The following is a 24900-nucleotide window of genomic DNA, read 5'->3' as shown; positions in this document are numbered from 1 at the left end:
GCACATAACAACAACATGTATGTAAGTGAAAGAGGATCATTTCCTTTATATTTGAGCAGTTTGGATGTTCCTCTACTCCCTCACACTTAGGCCATGTGAATAAGATAGTGCTGTGCAATGTGACTGCCTTTCCAAAATCAAATATGGAATATATATTCTATAATTAGTGGAACACTTTGGAAGTATATATAATGTATACAATATCCCTCTTATTGTTGGTTATGCACCCTGAAGTAATCTTCTTCAGTACAGGAAATCATAGCAGAACTAGCACGATAAATTCTAATCCCTGCCAGCATGGAATCTAAAGCTAATCTTCCTTAAGTCGTTAAAACAGTCTCCTTTTATTTATTTTATAGGTTTCCAGCTGCTTCCTCTGCCTTTCATAAATGGCGTAAGCCAAATGGCCCTGTCTTTCTCGCTTCCATCCTCTCCCCTTCTTCCTCCTGACTCACCTCTTTCTCCTTAACTCCTTATCTGCGCATCTCAACCTTCCCTCTGTGTACCTTCTTCCTTTCCCCACTGGTGTAAATCCAGCGTAGATCAACTCATTTTATTCACAGCTTTATGTTTTCTTTCTTTCCTTTCCGGTCCCGTTTCCCCACCACCACCACATACACAGCAAAAGAAAGTTCCCTGGGAGAAGCTGAGCTACAGCCAGGCTCAGATCCTGCTGGGATGGATGGCAGTTACCTCAACGTGAAAGAAACTGGAGTGAAGGTATCCCAAGAGAGGGCAAGTAGCAACATGCCCAGCCCGATGGACAAGACTGACTCAGAGAGCAACAAGGGCAAGAAGAGGCGGAACCGCACCACCTTCACCAGCTATCAGCTGGAAGAGCTGGAAAAGGTCTTCCAGAAGACCCACTACCCAGATGTCTATGCCAGAGAGCAGTTAGCCATGAGGACAGACCTCACGGAGGCCCGAGTTCAGGTAAGAAGTGAAACTTAGCGAGACAGGTTCAGAGAAACCAGAAAGCCAGCATTTTCTCAATTTTTTATGTTTACTGCTTTTTATCGTATCCTAGATAGGGATGGAATTTTCTGAAAATCTTGATGTTGAGATTATCCGCACATTTTTTTTCTTCTAATTCCTGTCTCGCTCCTTGATCTCAACCAGTTACCAGATAGACTGCAGTTCCTGGGTTGGTGGAAAAAGAGAAACAAATAGACATTGTGCCATGGCTCTCCTAATTGTACTAAACCACCGGATGATCTCTCCCAGCAGTTTGAAATAGATCATTAAGCAAAAGCAGCAACAAGTCACAAGGCAACTTGGGGGCAAATCAAAGACTGGATGGATTTTGTGCATTCCAGCCACACTTCCTGGGATTGATCAATTAAGAAATGACCAAAGTAACTTCGCAGGCATCTCCCACTCACCTCCAAGCAATCCAGTAAAAGCAGATAGTCCACGGTGTTGAAAAAAGCTGCCAAGAGCTTAGTGGCAGAACCATAGCTTAGTGGCAGAACACATGCTTTACATGCAGAAGGTTCACGTTTCAGTTCCTGGCACCTCTAGTTAAAAATAGGAAGGTCCCCTGTCTGAAATCCTACTGCTGGTCAGCAGAAACAATACTGAACTAAAGGGCTAGCCCTGCTGCCCGTGCATTCCCTCACATTCCACATACAGAATCCAGCCAGATTGGCAGGTGAATCTTACTTAGACACTGGTGATGGAACAATGTCCTCTACCATACCTGCAGACAACAGGCTAGCTTAGGGGGCTTAGGAGAAATGGGGTAGCTGCTGTAGCTTCCCATATCTGCTGCTTGAGGTAGCTGCCTCATGGTAGGAGCAGCCTAGCTGAGTTACTTGGACTAATGCTCTGACTTAATATAAGGTGGCTTCCTATACATGAGGTTCAGATTATATATGAGTTAGCAGGCTGCTTCACATCTTATGACAGCTTGTATAGCACAGTGGGGAGGAGAACCTGGCTGGGAATCCAGAGTCTGTGAGTTCAAATCCCCGCTCGTGTCTCCTGGGTGTCAAGGGCCAGCTAAAGATCACCCCCACAGTGAGTGGCTCAGGGGTTATGCACCCTGCCACCTGTGCAGCTGTGGGCAAGCTGCATAGTCCCAAGGAGCCCAGTTGCCCCCGAGCTGGCAGTTGCACACAAGGAAGGGGCTGGCTTGTGCAGCTGTGGCAAGCTGAGCAGGCCTTCGCCAGCTGGGGAGGACTAGCCTCAGAGGGAGGCAATGGTAAACCCCCTCTGAATACCGCTTACCATGAAAACTCTATTCATAGGGTCGCCATAAGTCGGGATCGACTTGAAGGCAGTCCATCATATCTTACATTTTAGGTGTGCATCTAAGCAGTCATGACCTGTAAGGTGAGGCGGAGCCACATAGCCACCCTCCTGACATTGGCATAGCTGCTGCTTATGTTGACAGGGCTGAGGTGGGAATGCAGTGAGGTCAGGACTGTGCAGGTGCACTGGGAGGAGCGCCTCCACCAATCTAGTGTTTCTGCTAGTGCACCCTTCCAACTCCAAACTCGGCCTCATCCTGCCCTATCCAGGTAAGCATCAGTGATGCAGATATTAGAAGGGCAGCCCTGTGGCTCTGCCCCACCACAAACACCACTCCTGCATCTTAAATAAGCATACACCTAATAATGTAATGGGTGAATGAGACAAACATAAAACATATGGGTATGCTCATCAGCAGTCAAGGTGCGACTGTCACCTGTACAATCAGTAGCAAGCCCAGATTTACTGCCCTCTGTTATGTGGAATGGGCCTGCTATAACCTGAATGCTTAAGATGATTTGGGCAGCTTTCTCAGATACAGTTTATTGTGTCAGTTTTGCGGATTAAAATGGTAACACTTCTGTGCTGATTTCTAACATTCCTTTCACACTGCAGTACCTGTTGGTTAAGGAGCCATGGCTTTTTTGACTGATATGCTGGCGTTTTGCACAGATGTCTTTCACACTGCTGCAGTGAACAACATCTTGTTTTCATCCTTCACCCTTTATGCACACATGCACTGTAGTTCCCCCATAATTCACTGCACAAATTATTTGTCTGGACACGGGGGTGTGGGGGAAAAGGAGGAAGGGCAAGCTGCTCCCTGCAGCTACGCCGAAATACTGGTACAATTTTTGTCAGGCAAAAAAAAAAAAATTCATGTGTGCTTAAATGGCGGGAATGCATTGCTGCAGCCAGCGCAAAACTCCTGTGATTTTCCAGGTTCCCAAGTTTGCAAATGGATTATTTCTGGAATAATTTATCACAGAAATGAGCACTAAACTTCCACTAGATTTGGACTCCTACTGGGAGGAAGGGTGGGATATAAATCAAATAATCAAATAAATAATAAATTCCACTAGATTTTCGGAACTAGTTTTTATGTCGTGTGAAAGATCAAATAAAATGTGCAAATTACCAGGTAAGAAATTGTCAGAATAACAGAATAAAGTGCAGTGTAACAGCAGCCTTGAATGGCAGTAAAAAATGGCAGCCACCATACACATCCATTCACACACAGTTTCAGGTCCTTTAAGGAAAGGGCAATGCTCAATGATAGAGCACGTGCACTGTATGCAGAAGGCCCCAAGTATAATCTTCAATATCTCTAGTTAAATGGTCTTGCTGGCAGGCAGTGCAACAGGCCTCTATCAGACACCCTAGAGAGTGGCTACCAGTCAGTGTCCAAGTCCTCATGTATTTGCTACACAGAGAAGGGTTTCAGCATCACATGCATGTATCCACTCACAGTTGCTTTTCCCCAATTGGCTCTTTCTTTTTGGCAGCATGTTGCTTAACTTGCTAACTTGCCTCCTTCCGCCGAGTTGAGTGCCAAGAAAAGTTCGTTCATCCCCTGAGCGCTCTCTTGTTAATGAAAATCTTTTCCATTGGTGACCCTGTCATGTGGCAGGGTCCTGAAAGCAAGGTGGGAATGTCAAAACTGCTGCAGCAAAATCACCGCCTGGGTGAAGAAAAAAAACAAAAAGCAAAGCAAGAAATGATATATCTTGATCCCTTTTCTCCCATAAAACCCTGGGAGGCTGGTGGAAGAAACGGAAAGGCTGAGCTAAGTCTGCAGGAAATTAAACATGAAATGAAAACAAGCTCAAGTTATTCAGCTCTCTCATCCCAGGCTCCAATTCCCCATTCCAGGCCACTGATAAAATGGTGTCCAGTTTCAGTGCGTAAAGATGAATTCTGGCTCTGTTCCTACATTCAAGAAGCTGTTGAGAGAAAGGCTCATGGCCCTTCATAAGAAATAAGGAAGACTTATGCGGGGAGTGAAACAAACAAGGAAGACAGGAGGTTGCGTGGGAGAGGGAGGCTGTGGAGAGGATGAGCAAGAGACGGGGATCATGAGAAAGAGACAACTCAAGTGAGGCACGTGGGTGGGTGCGTGGGTGCTACCGCAAGCTTGGTGGATACTAGGGATGAACGGCAAAGGGGAGTCTGAAAGGGGCCCTGACATACAGCTGTATAGAGGCACAGACCCCAAAGCAGGATCCTGGATTTAACCCCTCCTAAAATCAATACAACCAATTTCTATCCAAGTTTCATACAAATTGCAAATACATTCTCCAAGTGTGCATCCTTATGTAGACAAAATTACACCACCTATGCACAAGAGGAAGGCATCAGCAGGTTTGGGAGAAACCTTTCTGCAAGGTTTGCAGAAGTAAAAAAAAAAATCTTAGGAAAACCCTTGGGGGATGCCCAAAAATAGGCCAAAGAGAATTGAGCATACTCAGTGAGCTGGTGGCCACGGAATGCTGACTGACAGGTGGGGCAGGATGGAGCAGGATGGAAAACCAAGGTGAAGGAACAGAGTAGTCTGGAAAAGGGCATGGCTGGCTGGCTGGCACGCTGAACAGGAGAGCACTCCACATTTTATTACAGGTCCCATTTGTGAAGTTCTGTAATATAATTCAAGAGCCCATTCACTCAGGGCCAATCCCACCTCTAGGCGGGTTGTAGATAGTCCATCTTATATGGCAAGTTTTGATGTACCATTAAAGGGCATCAAAACATCATATTTTTAATTGTTATATTTTCACCATCATTTGGATTTTCTGCCTCAGGCCACAAAATCTTTCCAGCCATCTGTGCTTTCATATGATACTGTGGCAGCCATATTTTTCATTCATATCATACAGAGTTTTAGCCATGCAGGTCTTGGGGTGCATAACATTTTACACTTGATCACAACTGTGGCTTTTTATGGCACTACACCTTGATCAGGTGCACTAATTGCAGCCACATGACCATCTTAGTCCATGACCATGTGCCTGAAAGTCAGCATTGTCCTATTGAAAACCATGGTTACCACAATATGAGACAATTGTGTGAGTGAACCCTAAGATCTGAGCATGAGGGTTTCCTTAATTATTACGGCTGTGTGTAGGAGACAGGACTTGGATTTGAGACCCAGGGAGTTTGGGGCTTGCTTTGTTATGGATGAACCACAGGACTCCCTTTGGGAGGAAGGGTGGGAAATAAATTTAATTAATTAATTAATTAATTAATTAATAATATAAAAGATAATAATCCACAATTCTAAAGTCAAAGCTAGTAGTAATCAACTATAGTGATTCTGGATTGATTAATTAATGAGAAGTATAGAAATGTGGTTTCCTGAAGTAGTCACAGAAACAGCCAGGGCCAGTCCTACTGCCACAGCCACCTCAAGTAGCCACCATTAAGATGGGGTGGGGGTGGGGAAGCAGTAGCAGCCCTATTGCTATTCCTCCTGAGCCCCCTCGAGAAGAGGGCTACATGTGCATGTGCCATGTTGCTTGCCCTGTGCTCCTTAAGCTACCCTGCTCCCATCAGGTGTGGGGCCCGGCCCCTAGTGTTGAAATAACTGTCAACTAGTCCAGTCAGCTTCTGTATGTGGAATGGAGGGGAGTATCATCCTGCCATTTGCCTCAGAGAGCAAACATCTTGGGCTAGCCCAAGAATCAATGTATCCCCTTGTCCCAAAATTTGCTTTTACTACTCTTCCTATTTACAGCATAAATAGTGCATGTGTATTTAGTACTGTAGTAGTAGATCTTCTAACACACCATATAGTTGTTGTCACTGTAGGCTTTTATAAATAGCTCTTCCATTTATCTAAACGTTTAAGGAAAGTATATGTTGTAAGTGGCACTTCTAAGTTTTCCTTAACTTTTGGAGCTGTGGAAGGAGGGGTAATTTTCTTTGGCAAATGGCACAGGCAACAGGACTACACCAGGGTGTGGGGAACCTTTGGCCCTCCAGATGTTGCTGAACTACAGCTCCCATCATCACTGGCCCTTGGCCATGCTTGCTGGGGCTGATAGGAGTTGTAGTTCAGCAACATCTGAAGCATCCTTGATAGAAACCCTATTTTCACGATATCAGGCAGAGGGAACTATAATCAGTCGACACCATATGATCGCCACAAGGAGGACAGAGCATACCGTTATTTAATAACTCCCGCACAATCAGCTCAAAAAGAGAGACAGACTCTTTCCCCAATTAATTTATTTGGATCTAAGATCCTGCTTCTTAATGCAAGATCTGTAAATAGGAAATCTGCGATTATCCAAAATCTTATTTTGGATGAACAAGCTGATTTACTATGCATTACTGAAACCTGGTTAGATGAAGCTGGTGGAGTGAACTTGTTTAGCCTTTGCCCACCTAGCTTCTTGGCTTTACATCAACCCAGGCTAGGAGCCCCTGGAGGTGGAGTAGCAATTATATATAGAGGGACTATCTCCCTGACTAGAATACCGTTCCCATCTCTGTCTGGATTTGAAGCCCTTAGTTTAAAATCTGGTAGTCAGGATGGCTTGGTAATCTTATTGATCTATCGCTCCCCATGTTGCTCTATGACCACCTTGCAAGAGCTATCAGATTTAATATTAGAATTAATGCTGGTGTCCCCTAAATTGTTAATATTGGGAGACTTTAACATCCATATTAATTCCTCTTTATATGGAACGGCTCGTGATTTTGTGACGACTATGACCACTTTGGGATTATCTCAATTAATTAACAAACCTACACATAGAGCTGGCCATACTCTTGATCTTGTTTTCTATACTGGCTCTGACACAGAGGATTCCGCAATTAGTGATCTATCTATTCGTCCATTACTTTGGACAGATCACTATTTGATTAAATTCAAAATACCACCATTACATACTCCTGTCAAAGAAAAGAAGCCTTTAAAAATGATTCGCCCAAAAAGATTATTAAACCCAACCGTCTTCCTATCTACTATTGAAAAATTATCTGTTCCTCGAACCAGTGACTCTATTGTCGACTTAGTCGATTCTTGGAATGATACAATGTCCAGGACCATAGATGCTATTGCCCCTCTACGTCCACTCACTCATTCTCGTTCTAAAGTTGCCCCATGGTTTTCCAAGGAATTAGCAGATATGAAACGGACTTATAGAGGCTTAGAGCGCCGATGGCTAAAGACTCGGAGCCTTTCTGACCAACTTCAAGCTAGGAATTTTTTGAAGTATTATATGACATCTAGACTAACGTCACAAAAAGCCTTTTTCTCGGCTGCCATCTTGTCTGCTGACAACCGACCTAAAGAACTCTTCCGGGTGGTTAAGAATTTACTTAACCAAGACCAACATAAATCGAATTTTGAATATTCAGCTTCCCGTTGTCAAGAACTAGCCACATATTTTAGTACTAAAATTACCCAGATTCATTCTAATCTTGACTCTAATAACACTTTAACTGATGTTATGCCCCCGACTAAGGTGACTGTTTGTTCCTCCACTTTAGACTTTTTTCAGCTTGTCCTCCCTGCTGATATAGACAATCTCCTGGAAGGGATGAGACCCACCACGTGTTTATTGGATCCATGCCCCTCATGGATTATAAAACAGTCCAGGAAGGGACTTGCAAATCAGATCTGCGAGGTGATTAATGCTTCCCTCCAGCAAGGCCGCCTCCCAGGAAGCCTAAAGGAAGCAATTATCATTCCCTTATTTAAAAAGCCTTCTTTGAACCCTTCTTGCTTGGACAATTTTCGCCCTGTGTCCAACTTACCTTTTTTAAGTAAGATTATTGAGAGAGTTGTGGCCTCTCAGCTCCAGAGTTTTCTGGATCTGACAGATTACTATGACTCATCTCAGTCTGGATTTAGGCCGGGTCATGGAACTGAGACCGTATTGGTGGCCTTAGTGGATGATCTTCGGAGGGAATTGGACAGGGGGAGAATGTCTCTGTTAGTCCTTCTTGATCTTTCCGCAGCGTTTGACACGATTGACCATGATATTCTCTTGGGACGCCTCTCTGAGATGGGTTTACGAGGCGCTGTTTTTCAGTGGCTCGCCTCTTTCTTGGAGGGCAGATCACAGAGAGTACTGTTTGGGGACTTTAGCTCTAACCCCTGGCCGTTGTCATGCGGAGTACCACAAGGCTCGGTGCTTTCACCGATGCTGTTTAATATTTACATGAAGCCGCTGGGTGGGATTATCCGGAGTTTTGGAATGCGATTTCACCAATATGCTGATGACACCCAGCTTTACTTTTCCTTCCCTCCGGATATGAGAGATGCCATTCTCCCTTTAAATAAATGTCTAACAGCAGTTAAGATCTGGATGACGCAGAACAAACTGAAACTGAACCCAGATAAAACAGAGGTACTGGTGATTGGGGACCGAACCAAATTGGAAATAGGGAATGTACCGTTATTAGATGGAACTTTACTCCCTTTAAAGACCCAGGTCCGTAGTCTGGGTGTCCTCCTGGATTCGGCTTTGACTTTGGAGGCCCATGTCTTAGCAACGTCCAGAAGCGCCTTGGCCCGTCTAAAACTTGTCCGCCAATTGCGCCCTTTTCTGGAGCTTTCTGACCTGACCGCGGTTACCCATGCCTTGGTTACGTCTAAGCTGGACTATTGTAATTCGCTTTACACAGGACTTCCTTTCAAAACACTCAGTCAATTAAAATTAGTCCAAAGAGCAGCCGCCAGGATGCTAACAGGAGCGGGCTGGCGAGTCCACACCACTCCGCTTCTAAAACAGCTACACTGGCTCCCAATCCCTTATCGAGTCCAGTTTAAGATTTTGATGTTAACGTTTAGAGCGTTATCTGGTTCAGGCCCTATCTATCTATCTAATTGTATTTCATTTTATGAGCCTACTCGTCCTCTAAGATCTTCATTAGACCCCGGCCTTAATATTCCTCCTTTCTCACAAATTCATCGGATTGGCATTAGGAACAAATCTTTTTCAGTGGTAGCTCCAACCCTTTGGAATTCTCTTCCGCAGGAAATTCGTTTTTCCCCTTCTTTGACTAGTTTTTGCCGCCAAGTTAAGACCTTTTTATTTCGGTTAGCGTTTAATTTATAATGTGAGAGATAATTGATTTTATATACTGTATATTGTATAAGGTGCTTATATCATGTTATTGTTTTTGCCGCTTAGAATTCTTTGGAACTGAAGCGGGATATAAACTTCTTAAATAAATAAATGAAATAAATAAATAAACATCTGAAAGGCCAAAGGTTCCTCACACCTTGGCTAAACCCTTCTCCTCCCAATACCAATCGAAGTCAGCCCACCAAACCTGCTTATTACAAAAATTAAAGAGATGGCTTATCCAGTCATGATATCTCTGTCATATCATCTAGTCTGGCCCATGACAAAAAGGCTTTCTGAGTTCCTGCTAAACTCCTGTGACATGTTGAACAAATATTTGTGATGTTTTTCTGTAACTACTGATAAAGGTGGAAGCAGGAAAGGACACAACAGGATGATATCACAACAATGTAATGATATACTTGTTACTAGGGATCATAGAATCATAGAATAGTAGAGTTGGAAGGGGCTTATAAGGCTCTCTAGTCCAGCCCTCTACTCAATGCAGGAATCTAAGTTAAAGCATACCTGAAAGGTAGCTGTCCAGCCACCTCTTGAATGCCTCCAGTGTTGGAGAGCCCACCACCTCCCTAGGTAATTGGTTCCATTGTCATACTGCTCTAACAGTTAGGAAGTTTTTCCTGATGTTCAGTCAAAATCGGCTTCCTGTAACATGTCCTGAACTGTGGAATGATCAAGAATAGATCCTGGCCCTTCTCTATGTGACACCCTTTCAAGTACTTTAAGAGTGCTATCTCACCTCAGTCTTCTCTTCTCAAGGCCAGTTCTTTCAGTCTCTCTTCACAGGGTTTTGTTTCCAGTCCCCTGATCATTCTCACTACCTTTCCCTGAACCTGTTCTAGTTTGTCTGCATCCTTCTTAAAGTGCAGTGTCCAGAACTGGATGCAGTATTCAAGATGAGGCCTAACCAGTGCCAAACAGAGGGGAATGAGGACTTCATGCGATTTGGAAACTATACTTCTGTTAATGCAGTCTAAAATAGCATTTGCCTTTTCTGGAGGCACATTGCACTGTGTTGGCTCATGTTCAGCTTGTGATCAACATCAATTTCTTCTTGCACTTAATATTGCTGAGCCAAATATCCCCCATCTGTATAACTGTGCATCTGGTTCTTTTTCCCCAGGTGTAGAACTTTGCACTTATCCTTAAGTTTCATTCTGTTGTTTTCAGCACAGTGCTCCAGCCAATCAAGATCCCTTTGAATTTTGTTTATGTCTTCCAGGGTATTAGCTACTCCTCCCAATTTGGTGTCATCTGCAAATTCAGTAAGCATTCTCTGCACCTCCTCATCCCAGTCATTAATAAAAATGTTGAAGAGCACTGGGCCCAGAACTGAGCCCTGTGGTACCCCACTCGTTACCTTCCCTCAGTTTGAGAAGGAATCACTGATAAGCGCTCTTTGAGTACTATTCAGTAGCCAACTGTGGGTCTACCTGATAGTTGTTCCATCCAGCCCACATTTAGCCAGCTAATCAGAGTATCATGGGGCACTCTGTCAAAAGCTTTGCTGAAGTCAAGATATATTATGTTCAAAGCATTCCCACAGTCTACCAGGGAGGTTACCTGATCATAAAATGAGATAAGATTAGACTGGCAGGATTTGTTCTTGACAAATCCATGTTGGCTTCTAGTAATCACTGCATTGCTTTCAAGGTGCTTACAGACTGACCACTTTTATAATCTGCTCCAGAATTTTCCCAGGGATTGATGCCCAGTGATTGGTCTGTAGTTCTCAGGTTCCCCCCTTTTGGCCTTTTTGGAGATAGGGATGTCAAGAGAATTCCAACAAAAACAAAAACAGGAGTAGGAATTGCCAATGTTCGCTTTTTCATCCCATGTCTGGAATAGAAATCAACCCAGCAAATATGCTTGATATTAGCTGCTGCTGTTGCTTTCAGTCCACAAATGATATGGAATTGATTACATCTCTCCCCCCACTTGCATTGTGTTTCCTTTGCATTGAAATGAATGGGGTGGAATAACATAATGACAATGTAGCTTACATAATTTATGTAGTTAATTTTGCGTACTTTATGTAAGTTACATAATTTCCCCAGAGTCTAAAGGGAGATGAAAAACATGGTGCAAGACAAACTGCAGTGGAATGTTAATAGTGCTGCATGTGATGAATACAGGGTGGAATGGAAAAATATGCCTACTTGCATCTTAAAAGAGTTGGGGCACAGGCCCATGACACAAATTTGCATATAATGTGCATATGCTAATTCATAGTATAGATGCAAATTTGACACTGACTTTCAGAGGTGAAAAACAAACTCTGGCTGTCAGGCCTTACTTTGAGATATGGGATTCTAACAGGGCTTTCTGAGTCCAGTGCACTGTATTTGGAGGTCCTCCATCCTACCTGCAATCTGGTTGCAAGAACTGCTGTTTTTGTGTAGCTTAAAACTAAATCAAGGACCTCTGGGAAAATTAAAGTGGCAGGTGGCTGGCATCTCAATGGCACAATGGTTTGTAATGTGCCCAGTTGGCCTGGAAGATAAGCATCATGATTGACTCAGCACATGTAGGTGCTAATAGTGCAGGGTTTTCCTGGCCGTTTTCTGTGAATGCCATGCCCCCACTAGTCATCTAAAGAAATGTTAAGGTCTATACAGACAAAGTACAGCTGGTATAGCGCAGTGGGGAGGAGAGCCTGGCTGAGAGTCCAGAGTCTGTGAGTTCAAATTCCCACTCGTGCCTCCTGGGTATAAAGGGCCAGCTCAAGATCACCCCCACAGTGAGTGGCTCAGGGGTTATGTGCCCTGCCACCTGCACAGCCGTGGGCAAGCTGCATAGTCCCAAGGAGCCCAGTTGCCCCCCAGCTGGCAGTTGCGCACAAGGAAGGGGCTGGCTTGTGCAGCTGTGGCAAGCTGAGCAGGCCCTAGCCAGCTGGGGAGGACTAGCCTCAGAGGGAGGCAATGGTAAACCCCCTCTAAATACCACTTACCATGAAAACCCTATTCATAGGGTCGCCATAAGTCGGGATCGACTTGAAGGCAATCCATTTCTATTTTCATACAAACAAAGTAGAGGCTTAAACTGGAAGAGCAAATATATTAAAATTCTGCCCATGGATACCTAGGTCACAATTAATATAGAAGTGAAAGTTACCAACACCGCATGTTTTAATATTCATTGCTTCTGGTGGAACGAATTGGATTTTCTATATTTGTCAAAAGAAACATCATTAATGGTTATCAAAATACTGCAGAGAAAACACCACTTTGAGCCTTTTGCCATTAGAATTCTTCAGGGTTCTTTTTCCACTCCGTCTCATAAACACATAGTAGTCATTCTCATGTTTTCTGGAAAATAAAGAACTGAACAGTGTGTTTATTTAAAAGGAATGTATTAATAAATGAGAGGAATAGCTTAGGTTATAAAAAAATAGTATCCTACAAGTAGTTGTGGTTAAGATATTTATCTGTATAATAAGTGTTGTAATCTGTTAATCTGAGCATTTCTACACAGTTTGTGAACATTTGCATTTCATTATATCATGCTTTAAAGGTTTTTCTGGAGCTAAGAGGTAGTAAGGTTGCTACCACATTGTTCTCAAATGGTTCTAGTTAGCCCCCCCCCCACCCAGATGTTGTGGGTGTTTTAGCTCAGTGATCAGCAAATGGGTTCATTTCTGCATATCAGCTATTGTTTAGTTTAAAAAACATTTAGAATCAGAAATCTGTTTGTTTTTATTGTTAGCCTAAGGTTTCATGCTGTTCTTCACTGTGACTTTAAAAACTCAATGTGGTGCATGGTAAAATGTCATGACCTGGCAATGTAGGATGAGACATGAATAAGCAATAAGGGAAGTGACTTGTGGCATAAAGAATATTCCACTCTTGGAGCATGTGGGGAACAAGGTAAAGGCTGAAGCACAAAAGGGCACAAGTGATGCCCTTCTGCTTGTCCTGGAATTCAAACCTAACCCCACTAGTTGTGAACTAGCTGCTGTTGGTAGTGATGGCTGGTGCCCTTTGGGACTGGAAGGCCTGATGGCAAGGTGACCAACCAGTAAGTGGAGCCACAGCCAATGAGAGGTAGAGCCACCTCTTGACTGGTTGTAATTAAGAAGGCAGACAGGTGGGAGCTGGCTGAGGTTGGTTGAGCAGCACTCCATTTGCCCTAGTGGACCAGCTTCCAGTGGCACTGGCAAAAAGGATGAGCAAACTCTACCCAGTCTGATCTGTAACTGATCTGGTAAAATAAAATCATAGATCAGACCTCTGGCTTGAAGGCCTCAAGGCTCTAGCAACCACTTAATGATGTCATCAGCCATGTGCCAAGGCCTTGAGTCCTCTAAGGATCCAGCCCAACTTGCTTCTACCAGCAGATAATGCCTCCACCATCAGATAATCTGTGAAATCTGAGGACAGCAGCCCATGCCAGAGGGTGCTTTGTGGACTCACCGCACCAAGGCATTAGAGCAGCCTTTCCCAACCAGTGTGCCTCCAGATGTTGTTGGACCACAATTCCCATCTTTCCTGACCATTGGCAATGCTGGCTGAGGCTGATGGGAGTTGTGGTCCAACAACATCTGGAGGCCCACTAGTTGGGAAAGACTGCATTAGAGGCTACTAGGAAGGCCAGGCTCCTTTTTTTTTTTTAACTTTTTTGAGATCTGTGGAGTTAAAAAAAAGTTCTGAAATACAGCAAAAAAACCCCAACAAAGCAATCAAATTTTACTGTAGTTCAAAAACCTGAACAAATTGGCCCTAACGTACTAGCTGTTTCTCCTGCCCCCTGCAGGCACAGCAATTCTACATCAAGGTATTTGTGCACAATAAGACAAGTGCAGGGCATGTACTTTCAAGTCTTTGAAGATCCACTGGTCCTAACAGTAAGCAACGAGTTGGAGAGAGGTTCTGCCTGGCAGAGCGGCAGAATTAAATAACTCAGGTAATTTTAGACTCTAGACTTAATAGTCTTAACAGGGGGAGTCCTGTTTAGATAACAATATGTATTACTTCACTTACTTCAAATACAGTGAGCCAACAGCCCTGCTGCACTTGAAGTCTCTCCTTCTCATTCTGCTGAGGCCTTGGATTTCTGCCCTGCATGAACCACTGTTCTACTTTCTCAGAAGTCTGTGAATCAAAATGATGACTCCTAAAATGCCTGTTCATTCAGAAATGTAAAACAAAATCTTGGTTCCCTCTCAGATCAACTCATTCAATGGTCTGGGGTCAGCTTTATTCCTCTGGAGGCTTTTACCTGCAAATATGAAAATTGCCTTGATATCTGGGCTTTGACACACATTGCCATTACAATCCTCCCCTTAGAAATCATCTGTCAAGTTTTCTCCTTGCCTGGGGGCACTCCTGGATGTTCTAGAACTGTTACATGGTGCACATCATGCATATTCACGAGTACCATTGTGAATGTTTAACACTGACAGAAAGAAATGTGATTGCCATGTATGAGGTGGACACATGTGCGTAGCACATGTTCTGCTTGCAACTTGCGGCACCCTCTCTACCTGCTATCCACTCCTCTACTCACAGCAGGGTCACCATTGTGGACTCTGCATCTGCAGATCAAAGATATATCGGGCTGACCAAGCCTGTGACTGGCTGCCAGCTGGACTGCCTATGGGAGGGATAATGTCAGTGTGTGGTGAAGGCAAAGCAGACTGATAGAGGGTGATAGATACCGCCAGTCCCATTGCAGTTCTGTTTTCCCAGTGCACATTTTTGCATCAACAACGATGTAGCCAAGTCTGTCTCTTGACCCCTCCCGACATGCACACGCTGTGCTTCTGCATTCTCTGTAGAGGGTTCCCTTTAACTAGTAGGGATTGCCGCAGTGGTACTATTAAGTCAAGATTTTGGGGCAGAAGCCCAGGCCCCTACCCAACAGAATGAGCAGGAAGTCCCCCAAAAGCAGAAGGGCTGGCTTCCCACATTTTGAAGCCAGTGAAGTAAAAGACATTCTCATCTAAAAGTGGATCCCCCTATAAGACCATTAAATCCAGAGTCTAAAGCGATCTGACTGCACCACTGGGGATTGTCATCTTTTGCACACATTGCGGGTCAGCAAAAATAACTGTCCTAACTCAAAAGGCTGCAGCTGGCAGACACAGTTCTAGTCATTTCACATAAATGAGTGATTGCCTTGTTGCTGCTGCTTCTGCTGCTGCTGCTGCTTGCATGAGATAAAAACCATCCTGGAGCCACATGGAGAGGAAACCTCCAGGTCACTGAGATGCTCCTTGCCAGCCCTAAGCAGACAGAGAGAAATCTCTTCTCAAAGATCAAAGTGAGATGCTGGCAAGACTGACTCCAGCAGTTTACAAGGGAAGTCAGACTCTAAGGAGAGGGGGAGGGATTGTGAGAACAGAAGAAAAGTGGAAAGGCAAGAAAGAAAATTGCCATCCACTCTCACTAGTCTGCTTCTTGAGAAGCATAGAGTGACAAGAAAAATTTCATCAAATGACAGTTAAAATTGAATTAAAACATAGTTAACCTGTAGCAAAACGTGAAAGCATTTATATGAACACAAGCAGAGGACACCCTAGCAAACTACTGTAGTAGAATCAATTCAATTGTGAGCCTACTTTAAATAATTGTATATATTAGCTGTGATATTCAATCCTCCCTGCAGTTTTATTTGAGGGGAATTTGATGAGGGATGCAGGTGAGCCAAATACTGTTAAGGTAAACCAGATTGTAATGTTGCCTGTAGAAATGTTCATTTGGAACATTTGTTCTGTTTTTGTCTTGTAGCCTGGAAAGTCGGCAGATGTCCTGAAAAAGCTAAAATCTGATTAAGAGATAATTTTTTAGGAATTATTTCACCTTCTGCTTGAACATAACAGGCATGGGTAATGGTCTAGCAATTATTAGTGCTTTGGATGCTAAGTACAGGATCTTGTAGTTTTTTATATTATTCCCTGGTATTCGATCAGTGGCTACAGAGTAACTGAACTCTGGCTATCAACATAGGTGGTCCTCTTTAAAGTCTGACTTTATCAGGAATCTACAGTGAATCCTGATGATTCAACTGTATGAAAACTCATTAGGTAGTCTCTCTTGGGCATGTCACTGTCTCTCATCTGCAGTTATAGCCTACTTTACACATTTGGGCTTCTTTTGGGAGAAAGGGCAGGATATACATCATCATCATTCCATTTCCTGCAACAAAAGCATTTTCATGTAAAAATACTCAGAATGCATGGATTGTACAATGATTTTCAAAGCTTGTATAGATGCTATGTAATTGGTTGCATAAACAGTGGGAAATCAGCATGTAGGACAAGGGTGGGGAACCTGTGGCCCACCAGATGTTGTTAGATTTTATTCTCACCATTCCCATCCCATGCCATCTGGAGCTGATGGGAGTTAGAGTCCAACAACATCTGGAAGGCCACAGGTTTCTCAACCCTGCTAAAAGCTGCTAAAACCAGACATCTTCATCTATTGCTATTTTTTTGTCTCCCCTTCTCCCTTTCCCATCGAACTGTCTTCATTCCTCTGCTGGGTAGACTTCAATCCCACAGTCCTCAACTGGTCTCCTTGTATCTCACTGTTCTCTGTCACTGGAATGCCTAGCATCCATTGGCTCCTTCCATTGGTGTATCTAAATACCTGTTTCAAGACTCCTTGCTTTACTCACTTAACACTGAACTTCCTCTGCCATTTCTTTTCACCTCTTTCCTTTGTATCTGGTCTCTTAGATCAAGATTTAGCAGACAGTTAAACATGCTAGTTTCCATGGACCACCCAACAGCTCATGATTGCTGTTATTCTTGCAGAGGTTGCTGGGCTGGGTTGGCCTAGCCTGGTCTTGCAGTGCACTGCTTATATTCTTAGTTACCTTTTTATCCCACCTTTCCTCCCAAATAAGTCCAGGGCAGCCATACAACATCTCAGTTAAAATATACAGAGAGAATTTAAAACAATTTAAAATACATTTCAAAAGAACCTCAAAAATAACACTTTCAAAGCTGCTAAAACCAACTATCTTTCAACTATCAAACATCTTGTGAACTGAAACATTTTCAGATTTTTGAAATCAGTAGGCCTTTTCTAGACTGAACAGATGAAATATTTAAATAATATAATAATAATTTCAATTTCAATTTATAATCCTGACCTTCACCAAGTGTTCTCAGAGTGGGTTGTACATTCAGTATGTTGCACTGTGTGTGTGATACAAGAATAAAGAGCTTAACAGCGTGATCCTACAGATGTTTATTCAGAAGTAAGATGCAGAAGTGAGTACTTCACTGGGACTTGCTTCCAGGTAAGTGCATAAGACTGGTCCCTGGGAGGGTATCTCAGGCTCAATAGTGATGGAGCTCCAACACTGGAAAGGGATATCTAGTATTGGATATCCCCCCTCCTTTCCACCATGGAAACCTCCAGCGCCCTGGCCCAATGGACTTTGGGGCTCCGACATCACGGGAGCCAAAAAGAGTATGTGCTGGTGGAGGTTTGAAGATATTTTTTCCTCACAGCAGGCGCAAAGGAAGAAAGTGAGTGAAGGGACTGATGGAGAAAGAGACAAAAAGCACAGAATTCTCTTTTCATGCTCTCAGAAAATTTAGAGGGACTCAGAATCTCTAAGTTTCAAGGTAAAAATTAACAGGTGAATGACAGCTATACCAGAATACTACCATAAATGTATCTGTGAAAACAACAGTCACTGAGACTGCAAACGTATGTACATTTTCCTGGCAGTAAATCTCATTGAACTGAGCAGGACTTGGTTCTAAGTAGACATGCCTAGGAATACAGTTAGGACTTTTTTTCTTTCTGTTTTCTTTCAGAGGGCGCAACTCTTCATTTGGGGTTGAGACTGCCTGAAGTGGAGCCCCGATGACACTCCCCACCCCATGCTAGGGCCAATGCTTTAAAAAGATACAAATTCCTGCTTTCATCTATCTGCCTCCTACCCCGGCCTTCATGGTGCCAGCAGAAACAAGTCACATCTCTTGTTAGAGACTAGAGTGTGTCCAAAGAAACCTAAAGCATCCTGTCAGTGTGTTGGTAGCTGAATTCAGTAGAAGAGCTTATATTGATGTTGCCTGAACTGTTAACAGTGCTTACTGGTTTCTCTAGAGTAGGGGTTTCCAAACTGTGGTCATTCAGGTGGTCTGCAGCATGTCTGTAAAAGTACAATTAAAAATCATATAGCATCTAACACAGCACATTGCAATTGCTATAACAGGCAGAAAAACCATTAAGTAAGCCACCAAGTCCCACAGCCATTTCTAGTGGTCCATGGAGAAAAAGGTTTGGGAGCCCTAAATGCTCTAGGGCTATTAATTCCACACCTCCTAATAACAGTATGCATATTATGCAAAACATTTAATGAATTAAGGTTGCAGTCCTATGCAGCCTGGGAGTAACTGCAACTGTAATTCACTTCTGAGTAAACCTGCATAAGATTGCTTTGCTTTGCATACCCTGCAAAAGGCCTCAGAGATGGATCAGTATTCCAAACTTGCTGCCTTCAGGGAACCCTTTCCAGATCAACTCCGTTGCTGAGTCACCTGGCACAGAATTTGCCACAGAACTCCAGCAGGATATCTGAGACATATGCAATGGCATTTACGCGGTCCACAAATGGCCAGGACCATTGGGCAGAGTGAGATGTTGGCCACCTCAGGCAACTGAGTTTTGGTATCATGAAAGGGCAACAAATTGTTTATTATTTAGTGTATCATATTTTTTTACTGCAATGGATGGGGAGATACTTGGGGGATTTTCTGCCTCAGGTGCCACATTAACTTGTCTGGCTTTAGGTAGTATGCACTTTTGTGTACTGGGGAGAAGAGTACCATTTCCTGCTCCTTCTCAGGCAGCACAGTGTCTTGGACAGCTCAGCAAATGGCATTGGTTATGTCTGTTGGGACTTTCATGATCAAAGCAAACAGGGGCATCAAAGTTCCCCATTGCTCTTTACGAACTGAAGATATGCCCTAGAGCACTCTTGATCATCTTTTATGGCGCTGCATTGCAGGGGAAGATCAGTAGTGGCAAATCAGCTATCTTTCATAGATATTTTCTACCTTTACTGATTTCTCATTGATAAGCTTTCAAGGAGTCCCAGCATTCCCCAATCAGAGTTTGAAACTCACTAGCCCTGGCTCATACGAACAACATAGTCATGTATTATATGCAGTAGCAGACAGTGGTGCGGTGCAATGCTGCTTACCTGACCTCCCTTCACCGCCATCACTATGGCGTACTGGGAGGGGGAGAGGCAAGGCAGCAAGAGGTTGGCATAGTGCAGACACACTGGTGGAGCTAGTCTGATGATCCTGCGGGAGCATTGGTACCACATCAACCTCGCCATTGCCTCGCCCCCTCACCCACATGGTCTGCTACAGCAATGGGACATCAGGTGAATAGTGCCGCCCTACCGACTGCTACTGATTATATGTAGTAGGACATGGTAATAATACTTGGCAATTGTACAGCCCTCTCAGGTGTTCAAAGTACTTCACGTGCTTTATCTAGCTGTAAACTTCTGTAAGGTCAGTCAGTATGATTATTCCCATATTGCAGATCTGAAGACTGAAGCTGAAAGTGGCTAGTGAGGTGATGATAGCAGATTCAAACAGGGAACTTCCTGATTTGTAGCTTAGTCTCTTAGCATTTTGCTGCAGCAACTCTTAGAAATATGTACAGTAATATTAATAGTAAGGAAGTTGTCTGAAAACTCAAATAGACAAATGTGTGTTTTCGTGACCTTTTATAGAGATATGATTTAGAAAGTGTGTCTGTCACTTTAAGACAAAGAAGCTCTTATACCATAAATAAGGACCAGAACACAGAGAAACAGCTAAAACAGATGACTGTGTGGTTTTGTTCAATATAGTTACATTAGGGTTCAAATTAACTGAAGGTGTCCAAGCAAAGTACAGATATAGCTCAAACAAAAACATATATGTGTAATTCTGTTGAGATAATCAACCAAATGTGCGATTTAGGTTTCATAGTGAAAGACTGGCTAAATTGGCTTCTCTGCCTCCTTGCTAGCAACTTTAAAGATTCTGCACAGAAGGTTATAGTACTGAAATTAGTGTTGCCACTCTAAGAAGGTGTTTCCTTAGTTTGGTGCTCCTCGCTGTCATTCTCATCAAAAGCTGGAGACAACCTATTTTTAGAGAGTTCACAATTGTCTGAAAGTGTTTTTTCTCTTTAGAAAGGTATGTACATTAGGGATGTGCACAGGCCCCAAGACTCACCTTGTATCTGTATCTATGTATTTTTTTAAAAAGAATCTGACTGGTTTCTGAGTCGCTTTGTGCTCTTTCTGCTTTTATCTGTGTTTCAAGTTCTGACCTGCTCTGTATAAAATTAAATTCTATGTTTCTCCATTCACTATGTTGAGGAATCTAAAAATGACTGTAACATTTTTCCTTTTTGGCTAAAGTGGATGAAATTTGCAGGCACAGGACACCCCCCCCCCGAGTAGATTAAACATGCTAAATTGTAGACAAACAGGTTTTCTGTTGGAAGTGAAAGGGATTCACTTTCTTCCACAATCCCTTATGAGGTGGAGTGAGCAGGGGGTTGTCTCTTTCTTACCTTAAAATCATTACGATGTGGATGAGTGCTTATACATTTTTTAAAACTTTACAACAGTGGCCTTTCTGGTAGTTGTTTGTGTCCTCTGCAGTAGGCCTTACAATGTGATCTAGAATACTGCCTGTGGAATTCTGAAGAGCTTTGGGTTGTTTGTTTTTTGTATGTGGATTTTTTTTTTTAAATGAAACTAAGTTTTAAACTTTTTTTTAAAAAAATTCTCCAATGCTGGGTGTTAACAAAAAATAATCCAGAGCTCTTCAGTGTTCCACAGTTAACATTTTGGATAGCCTCATTTCTTGCAAAGTTCATGGACCTCAAGAAACATAGAGATACACAGGAAAATGTAGAACAGTATACAGCACAGAAGAGCACAGAAACAGAGCAACACAAAACTTTGCAGGGGAGCATTTTGACTTGGGGGAGGGATTATTGACATCATGCTTTGACCCAGGATAAGGGAAGGCCACTGAATAACCTCGATTTCACCCTGTTATTCAGCCCACACTCAGAGCCAGTGGACACCCCTAGTACACATACGCACTCACACACTTATTTTGTCCCACTATCACCTGTGCTGAAACAGGTTTTGTAAATTTTTGAAACAATGCTAAAACCTGTTTGCCAGAGGCTAATATGGGATGACTGTAAAATGACAACGCAAGCAGAAATCCCTTTTTTGAACTGCTTACCACTCTGGGGGTTTGGGGAGCATAATTGTTCAGCTCCAGCAGTTATAGAAGTAGTGAGTTCCTCTTTCCCTTCTTCCTGTCCTGATGTGTTGTCCTCTTGTGCTTTTGCTCTTCAGGTTTGGTTTCAGAACAGACGGGCAAAATGGAGGAAGCGAGAGAGGTTTGGTCAAATGCAGCAAGTTCGCACCCACTTCTCCACAGCCTATGAGCTCCCCTTACTAACTCGAGCAGAGAACTATGCCCAGGTGAGTGTCTGACACCAGCACGCTTGACACTTCAACATAAAGGCTCTACTTGTAACTAATTGGGATATGTCGGACGAGATAAGTGATTCAAGGTTCAATGGACCAAGGTAACAAGGTAACAGCTGTAAATTTCATCCTTAAATTTCAAAGATAGGAGAAAATCAATGTACGGCATGTACTTTGCTTGCTATATACCCTGGAGGAATCTGGAAGCAGTTTGGGAAACCTGCCATCTATCCTGTGCCCATTACTTGGGAATAAGTCCCATGGAACTAATTAGGAGTTACTTCAGAGTAAACATGCAGATGATTAGGCTTCATCTCTGTTGCCAGTTTACTAACAGTCCACCTTGAAAAGCTATCTGCTCAAAGAAATAACCTTGCTAAATAACTTAGAAATGAAAATATGAAACATAAAAACCTGATGTCTCAGCCTGTTCCCAGACTCTACTTTCCTGTTCATTCTCCAGCTGCCTGAATTGTATTACTACATTCTATGTGCAGAACTTGGACTTAGAGGTTTACCAGGGGTTCTTTCAAATGAGAAGTTCCATAATGGTGGAGAAGCTTCCCTGAGAAACGCTTGTCCACAACTGCTGATCTTTGACCTCTAATACACAGCCAAACAGGATAATGTTGGGTGTGTTCTAGAATTTCTGTGTTTTCTGACCTGGAACCCACTTTTAACCCAAACATGCATTTGGGAACTCATTTCTTAATTCTCCCCCATATATTTATATGGTGGTAGTGGTAATGTTGTGACCCATCATAGATCAGTCTGCGACCCAGTAGTGAGTCCCAACCCACCAGTTGAATGCCAGTGTTCAAGACTGAGTTCTCAGTCCACACAAGGCAACAGGTGGCCCGATGTGATTGGCCAGTGACCTCTGGGATCTATATGTTCATCCTAGAACATTCTCCTGAATCCTCAGCAATGCACGGGAGCAGACAAAACAATGTAAATGCCCTGAATTAGAATTTGTGAAAACCATTGCTCTAAAACTGATGCACTCACCTGGCTTCTGCTAGGAATGTCCAACAGGTGTGAGGATGCTTTCATTGAGATGATGTAGATGTTTATAACAAGCTGACATGGGGATCACATGCCATGCTGTCCATGGTATCCCCTTACCAAGTGTAACATTCATCAGCCCTGATACTTCCCCAAGCAGAGCAGAAACTAAGTTTAACATGGTGCCAACTGTCAAGTATTAGTTGACCAGTTTTCTCCAAACAATCTTCTTTTTGTAGTACAGACATGTCAGTTTAATGATCTGTGACTTCAGAGGTGTTACTTAAAGCAGATAGTTATGTGCTGAAGATCTCTGGCTTTTAGCCGGAGGAAGCTCTGGGTAATATTTTGTACTGCTTCCCCCCTTTCTATACCTTCCATTCCTGGCTTTTAAAACCAGCTAACCTAATGTATTGTGGCACATGTTGTGGCAGGGGATTCCATAAGTGAAATATCGTGAAGAATTACTTCCTTCTCTCTGTGCTGAAACGATCCCTAGTCTGTGTTACTGGATGATCCTGGGTTCAGCCATCATGGGAGAGGGTGGGGAAAATTATCCTCTGTGTATTCCCTCCAAATTGTATCAGTCATCTCCATCTTTGAAGGGCAAAATTAGATGTGATGCTTAATGCATAACTAGAAACCATGTCTATTAAAAAAAGAAGGGGGAGCGAGTGCAGTGACAGAATTGCAGCAAGTGGGGTAGTTTAACTTTTTCCTCTCCACTGTTTATTGAAATGGAAATGGACTGACTTCAAGTCAATCCCGACTTATGGCTACCTTATGAATAGGGTTTTCATGGTAAGTGGTATTCAGAGGGGGTTTACCATTGCCTCCCTCTGAGGCTAGTCCTCCCCAGCTGGCTAGGGCCTGCTCAGCTTGCCACAGCTGCACAAGCCAGCCCCTTCCTTGTCCGCAACTGCCAGCTGGGGGGTAACTGGGCTCCTTGGGACTATGCAGCTTGCCCACGGCTGCACAGGTGGCAGGGCACATAACCCCTGAGCCACTCACTGTGGGGGTGATCTTGAGCTGGCCCTTGACACCCAGGAGACACGAGCAGGGATTTGAACTCACAGACTCTGGACTCCTAGCCAGGCTGTCCTCCCCGCTGCACTATGCCAGCTGTCCACTGTTTATTAGACTAAAAGAAATCGCCTCCTTCTGAGCTGCTATTTGCCCAGAAAGGAAAGCTCCCATTAGTGGCAGGGGAGGAAAGAGCTAAACCTCTCCTCTCCACTTGCTGCAAGCCACACACATTTCTAAGAAACAAAGACAGGGCTTCTAGTGGTCCTGAGTGGTCCCCTCTCCACCCAACCCTAGACTAAAGATGCCTCCGCTCTATAGCCTTTCCTGTTGGGGAAGGTGCTCCAATCCCTTGTTTGTTTCTGTTGCCCTTTTACTGGATTTTCTTCTGAATCCTTCTTGGGGATGGGGGCAACCAGAACTGTACATGGTATTCTAAATGCGTCAGAGTCCTCCATTTAAATAATGGCATTTTTATCCTTGCCATTTTACAGCCCATGCTTTCATCACCGCTGAGCGTTGCTGCCTTGCCTCCCCCACTACCTGCCCTAGATATGTAGTCTGCCAGAGGTAAAAGGTCAGGAGCGGAGCCAGAGCTGAATGGTGCTGGAAGGCTGTGGAATGCAGGCCTTTCAGAGAGAGGCATTTTCCCACTCTCCATCTGGATCCTCTCCTGTTGCATTCTTTCATCTCACACTCTCCCCTTCAACACACCTCCCCCCTCCCACTTAGGGGCCTCCTGCTGGTAAAGGCCATTCTTCACTCTCCTGCTTTGGTTGTACTATTTTGGTTTTAGGGTCCCAGATAATGTGCTTGTTGAGCAGGAGTTGCAAAACTCTTTGTTATTGTGATTTCTCTCACACACTAACCAAAGGAGGCAGGGAGAAAGCTCAGAGACGGGGTGTGTGCAAATGCCCCAGGCATCTCCTGCTAAAGAATCCCAAATAGCCGAACTGGGAACACCTCTCTCTAAGAATCCGCCAACTGTCTGACTAGCCGAGGATTGTCTGCTGTAACTGGCAGAGTTGCTGTCAGTCAC

At 43.6% G+C, this 24900-nt stretch overlaps 1 protein-coding gene across 1 annotated transcript in view; it reads left to right on the top strand.

Annotated features, from left to right (window-relative positions):
• The window catches only part of ALX4 (ALX homeobox 4), an 88523-nt gene that overhangs the window by 59343 nt on the left and 4280 nt on the right, over window positions 1-24900 (top strand). The window contains exons 2-3 of the mRNA XM_061610826.1: window positions 623-933; window positions 21699-21827. Of these exons, the coding sequence (XP_061466810.1) occupies window positions 623-933; window positions 21699-21827 (440 nt within the window). The remainder of the gene's footprint in view (window positions 1-622; window positions 934-21698; window positions 21828-24900) is intronic.

The sequence above is a fragment of the Rhineura floridana genome, chromosome 2 (genome assembly GCF_030035675.1).
Source record: "Rhineura floridana isolate rRhiFlo1 chromosome 2, rRhiFlo1.hap2, whole genome shotgun sequence".
In the NCBI taxonomy this organism is placed as follows: domain Eukaryota; kingdom Metazoa; phylum Chordata; class Lepidosauria; order Squamata; family Rhineuridae; genus Rhineura; species Rhineura floridana.
The sequence above is the reverse complement of the archived record's forward strand: the minus strand, read 5'-3'. Positions and strand labels throughout refer to the sequence as shown.